This window comes from Canis lupus, chromosome 12 (genome assembly GCF_003254725.2).
Source record: "Canis lupus dingo isolate Sandy chromosome 12, ASM325472v2, whole genome shotgun sequence".
Lineage (NCBI taxonomy): Eukaryota > Metazoa > Chordata > Mammalia > Carnivora > Canidae > Canis > Canis lupus.
This window is the reverse complement of record NC_064254.1, coordinates 48760139-48766138: the sequence shown is the minus strand read 5'-3', so window position 1 is coordinate 48766138 and position 6000 is coordinate 48760139. Positions and strand designations below refer to the sequence as shown.

At 48.8% G+C, this 6000-nt stretch overlaps 1 protein-coding gene across 1 annotated transcript in view; it reads left to right on the top strand.

Annotated features, from left to right (window-relative positions):
* The first annotated feature begins 385 nt into the window (after positions 1-385).
* UBE2J1 (ubiquitin conjugating enzyme E2 J1) overlaps positions 386-6000 on the top strand; it is a 29054-nt gene continuing 23439 nt past the window's right edge. Inside the window, exon 1 of the mRNA XM_025444572.3 lies at positions 386-580. Coding sequence (XP_025300357.1) covers positions 550-580 — 31 coding nt within the window. The 5' untranslated portion in view covers positions 386-549. The remainder of the gene's footprint in view (positions 581-6000) is intronic.

The window sequence follows — 6000 nt, the reverse complement described above, 5'->3', positions numbered from 1 at the left end:
CAGCACTGGGTCTTGGCGCCGCACTGGCCGTCGCGACCGCTGTGGGATGGGCTCCGGGGCCGCGCGCGCCCCTCCCCGCCCGCCGAAAGGCGCCTCCGCGCGGCCGCAGCCTGAGGCGGACCCGGGCGCCGCCCGCTTTTGCAGAGCCCGGAGCGACCTCGGCGGCGACCGACCGCCACGAAGCGGCCGCCACGTCAGGGCAACTTCACAAACCCGGGCGAGGGCGGGTGACGCAGCGCCGGCGGCCGCGGCGGGGTGGGGCCGGCGGCCCACGACGAGGCTGACCCGCAGCCCGGGCGCCCCGCTCAGCGACGCCCCGGCCGGCGCCGGCGCCCGCCCGGCCCTCAGGGAGGCGGGGGAGCCGCGGAGGAGGCGGCGCCATCGCGAAGCCCGCGCCCCGCCCGCAGTCCGGGCCGGGGCTGGGCGGCGTCTGCGGAGGCTCCCTCGGCCCGGCCCAATCGGCCCGAGCCGCGCTGACACCCGGGCGGCCGCGGCGCGGAGAGGTGGAGGCGGCGGGCGGGGAGGCCGGAGCCCGGACGGCGATCGGCCATGGAGACCCGCTACAACCTGAAGAGTCCGGGTGAGCGGGGCGGCGGGCGGCGGGCGGCGCCCCTGGGCGGGCCGGGCCGGGCCGGGCCGGGCAGGGCAGGGCAGGGCCGGCGCGACCCCCGGCTCCCGGCTCCCGGGCCCGGCGCTGCGGTTCCCTCGCGTCCGCCGGCGCTCGCCGCTCGGCTGCGGGGCTTCGCGCTCTACGCGAGACCGCCGCCTGCCGGGCTGGTGCAGGCCGCGGGGCGGGCGCCCGCCGCCGACCCCGGGCACCGGCCGCTCCCCCGCGGCGCCCGGACTCTCCCTCCCGTCACCGTGGGCGCCCGGTGCTGGGCCCTAGGCTCCTCGCCAAGAGCAGGTGTCACGGGGATGTCCGTGGGCGGCAGCCAGCCCCTGCGGTCCCGGAACGCGGAGCGTCGCTGTCCCTTCGTCGCCGCCACCGGACTTTTATTAGCTGTTTGACTCACTTGGCGTGTGAGGACCGGTTTGTTTGAATTTCCCATTTGCAGCATTTGGGGCGACTGGAATTGCAGACCTAAAGGAATGCTCTGTTGGAAACCAACGAACCAGCGAGCTCAGAAAACTAGTTAGATGAGCCGTGTACTCTGGGGCTAACCATGATTTTTTTTTTTAATTTATTTATTCACGAGAGACACAGAGCGCGCGCGAGAGGCAGAGACACAGGCAGAGGGAGAAGCAGGCTCCACGCAGGGAGCCCGACCTGGGACTCGACCCCGGGTCTCCAGGATCGCGCCCTGGGCGGAAGGCGGCACTAAAGCATGATTTTTGCCGTGACGACTAACACGATGATAGAGCTCGATATTCCGTCATGGAGACTTCCTGTGGTTAGTGCCCCAGCTTCATTCACAGAGCAGCCCGAACAATCCCAGCCTCAAGTTCTTCTCTGGTGCATTTTAAGATGCAAGAAAAGTCAAGCCACTCTCTCCTATTAAGGCAGGCTGGAAATAAACCACTAGGTTTTGTAAGTGGTATTCATTTTATCTGCACCTTGATAAGTTTGTCAGGAGGGAGAAACTCCGCAGTTCAGCTCTAAATGGTAATCCTAGAATATTAGTGATGGTTTGAGCACATATTGCTGCTGCTTTATGTCTTCCTTCCAAGGAAGCGTCTTTTCCGTAGGAATCAGCAAGATTAGCATCCCGATGGAATAGAGCTGACACTGCGAATCTTTGATCTTTAAGAAATACTTAATGTGTAGGAACTCCAGAAAAGTCTGGGGATATTGATCGAACAGAGTGTTGTTAACTTGAGTGCTGTCGGGCTGAGAAATAGTCTTAGCTGACCAAGTGTGTAGAATGGATCATAATATTTGAGGGTGCATGGACTGCTTTAAAAATCTGGTGAAGGCTTTGGGCTTTCCAAGAAATGCATTCATATAATTTCTCTTAAGAACCCCCAGGGGGAAAAAAGGAAAGTAAAAGAAGAAAGAGGGAAAGAAAACCTCCACTTTTAGATTAGATGGTAGGATGCTTAAATTGTTTAGATTTTCATAGATTTAAATGAAACTATGTGGGTAAACATGCATGGTGACTCCTTAGAGGTCACATGATACCAAGTTCCTTAGGACAGCTGAGGGACTTAGTAGAGTGTCCAGAGAATAATGCAAATAAAAATAATAGTGCAGTCTCTGGAACGGACAACTGGTGGGTCCCAAGACGTTAAGAGCACATAGCTCGGGATCCCTGGGTGGCGCAGCGGTTTGGCGCCTGCCTTTGGCCCAGGGCGCGATCCTGGAGACCCGGATCGAGTCCCACGTCGGGGTCCTGGTGCATGGAGCCTGCTTCTCCCTCGGCCTGTGTCTCTCCCTCTCTCTCTCTCTCTCTGTGACTATCATAAATAAATAAAAATTGAAAAAAAATTAAAAAAAAAAAGAGCACATAGCTCACTTTCGATAGGTCATCAGACCTGAGGTTATGAGAAACTTTTAAAATTCTCCAGAATTTTGTGCATTTCCAAAGTATAGGATCTACCAGCTGGCTGAGCTTTGGCCGACATGCCATGTTTGTAAATTGCTTCCTCTTTTTTGGTATCATTTCCTCAAAGATGGTGTTGCTGTTCTATTCGAGATGATTTCTAAAAATCTTTTTTGTTTGTTTGCTTTGTTGTATGGATCATTTGGAGTTCATAGTGAAGGTGAATTAGATGACATATGGGATGCACTAGAAATGCTAGGAGGCACGATGAAAATGCTTCCTTCCTTTGTTTTATTTTCAGTGCTGTGGTATTTTTGGAGCAATGCATATGTGGAAAAAAGTGGTTAAAAGCACTGCACAATGTAAGAGATATAACCCTTTCTCTCTAATGTGGAATTGTCTTAGAGGTATGGATGGTTCAATTAAGAGAATACCCATAACTGGTTAAGGGCCAGTGTGCTAGCATGTGGATGGTAATTTGTTCATTTTGTAAGTGGGAAAACTTAATTTTTTGTGACTTTTCTGGAATGGACTTGTGGCGATGGGCAGAGAGCTCTGTAGAGAGCCACCTCATAGGCCTCTGACTTAGCCTCTCAATAGTTGCACTGCATCAAGCTCCCTGGTCCCTTTTTGGGTCTGCTCTGGCCAAGAAGGCAGTAGGGTCTCACAGTACAAAGTAGGGAGACCCATGTGTAAAGGATCTCTTGTGGCAGCTTTCTCCAGAAGGGGCCTATTAGTATGTTTAGCAGGTGATTGGTACGTAAGAAACGAGTGCAAAGGATCCTACTATCTCCACCAAAAACCTGGGAGCTTCTCCTACCGATGCCCTTAGTATGAATTTCCCACAGACTGAAAAAATCTCTAGAAGGTAATAAACTGAACTCATCAATTTATTCTCCTCCCCCAAACTTGCACCCCATCCCTTATTCCAGGGGTTAATAGCAACTAGGTACTTGTAGGAATCAAGATGATCAATCATCTTTGATCTCTTGGTCTACTCCTTTACTTCACCTCCTAGCCAGGAACAAACACACACACACGCACACTCACATACACAGGCATTCTCACATGGTACCAGGCCACACAATAAGTATTTATCTATTCAGTCACTATTGTCACCAGATCCAATAAAACAAAATAAAACAAAACTGACTAGATCACTCCTCATACTGAAAAATTTTCAGGAGCTTTCTCATACCTAAGGATAAAGTTCAAAGTAAAGTGTTTAGCTTGAGTGTAGCTTGTTTAGCTACAGGGCTGCTCATTATTTGATCCTTACCTTTCTCCCAACCTAGTTTCCCACAACTGCTCCTTTGCCTTTTTTTTTTCTCCTTTGCGTTTTTGCCATGTATCCATTTTTCCAAGTGACTTTCTAGATGGAGCAACTCTTCTCACCTGTATGCCCTGATATATTTTTTTAAGATTTTATGTATTTATTCATGAGAGACAGACAGAGAGTCAGAGACACAGGCAGAGGGAGAAGCAGGCTCCATGCAGAGAGCCTGACGTGGGCCTTGATCCCAGGTCTTCAGGATCACACCCTGAGGTGAAGGCAGCGCTAAACCACTGAGCTACCCGGGCTGCCCTATGTATGCCCTGATAAAGACCTGTTGGAACCTCTGCTTGGAATGGCTTCCCTTTAATCCATCTGAAATTCTTATTCTTCAAGCTTCTTTAAGGTTCAGCCTTGGGGATCCCTGGGTGGCGCAGCGGTTTGGCGCCTGCCTTTGGCCCAGGGCGTGATCCTGGAGACCCGGGGTCGAATCCCACGTCGGGCTCCCGGTGCATGGAGCCTGCTTCTCCCTCTGCCTATGTCTCTGCCTCTCTCTCTCTCCCTGTGTGACTATCATAAATAAATAAAAATTAAAAAAAAAAAAAGGTTCAGTCTTGTTCAGCTGACCACTATGTAGACTATAAGGTAGTCCCTGTATTTGTACATATGTCGTGTTTGTATTATAATTGTTTTCATATCTTTCTCACTCTGAGCTATTTGAAGGCAAGAAGCAGGTCTTGGTTATTCTTCTGTCTGCATCACTCAGACATTCTTTAAATGTTTGTTGAATGGATACCTTTGTAGGGTCATTTGGGGCAGAAACACTAGTCCTTAAACATTTGCTTAAAGGCCTTCACTATGGGAGCAGGAAGAGGCACTTGGGGAGCAAACATTGGATTCATGTCCTCAAAATACCTGATCCTGCGTCCTATCTATGCTTTGGAGATTGATTATATAAAGATATTTGCTTTCCAAGAGAAATTAGATCCATGAGAGACAGCAGCCTGTAAAAGATCTCTTTAGCTAGAGCTTTGTCTCCAAAGCCCAGTGTAAGCCTGGTGTGATGGAGCCTGGACAGGGGAAGATGCTTGGGCCCGAGGAGCCTAGAGCTTGGATCTAGAGTGATTATGTGGCCTCCATAGAAAAGAACAAGAGCAGGCATGCAGGTGCTCCCTACCTCTTTCCCTTCCCTGGCACATCTTATCTCACCATGGTAGAAGAATTTCTTGAATAATCTTGCAAAGATAAGAGAGCAGTTGATCAGAAGAAGTTTTCTAACTATGTGATAGCAAGAGATGAAGTATCAGGAGTGGCAGATTATGCACTAGCCCCAGTTGCCAGGCAGTATTTTGAAACTTGACTGTTCCATAGCAGTAATATTTCTCCTTGGGAACCAGAGAGCCATGCTATGAAGCCAACTGCATATGTTCGTTGCTTGGTTTTGAACCAAGGAGAGAGCCTTATATCCCAATCTATTTCTGACTTTAATAACTTGTGACCATGGAAGGGGGAGGGAGAAAGGAGAATTATATGAAGAAATCATTGACTCCCATTCACTAGGTACAAACATTGAAGAAGAATAAAATTATGTGATTTATTTAAGGATTTAGAGCCAGAAGTTTGATGCAGCTCTAATTTGGAGTCCATATTTTTTTTGCACTACGGTGTTTGTAATATATGTAAATGTAAGGAAAAAATTATGAAAATACTAAACTAATATTACCTACTATTTGACTGTATGGCCTGTTATGGCTATATGAGCTAGTAAAATCAGCATGCTTAGTTGTTGAGCAAATGATTGTTCCTTTAAATACATTCTTAAATCAATTCTGACCCTTTCTTACATCTCTCATAATATTGAGGTACTACTGGGTGTTTATTTTCTTCTCTCCTATTGAACTGAGCTGAGTGGGAGAGAGGCAGAGAAAATGTGATAAGGGTATGGAATGACATAAAATCTGACTTCTTCAGCTTATTCAGCCAACTGTTGAGGAATGAAGGAAAAACAATCTCTGTGGCATCTTTGGTTGCCAACAGCAGCCAAATAAATTAACTTCATGACAGATTCCAAAATTTAATTTAAGTCTAATAATATTAATTTGAAAGAATGATATTTTTGTGTGGCTCTAAACCAGAGTTTTTCCATCTTTGTTCCATGGGACGCTTCCATAGACTAGGTCGAAAGGGGTCAACAGTCCTTCCATGCTGGCTTCTTCTTCTTTTTTTTTTTTTTTTTTTTTAATTTAA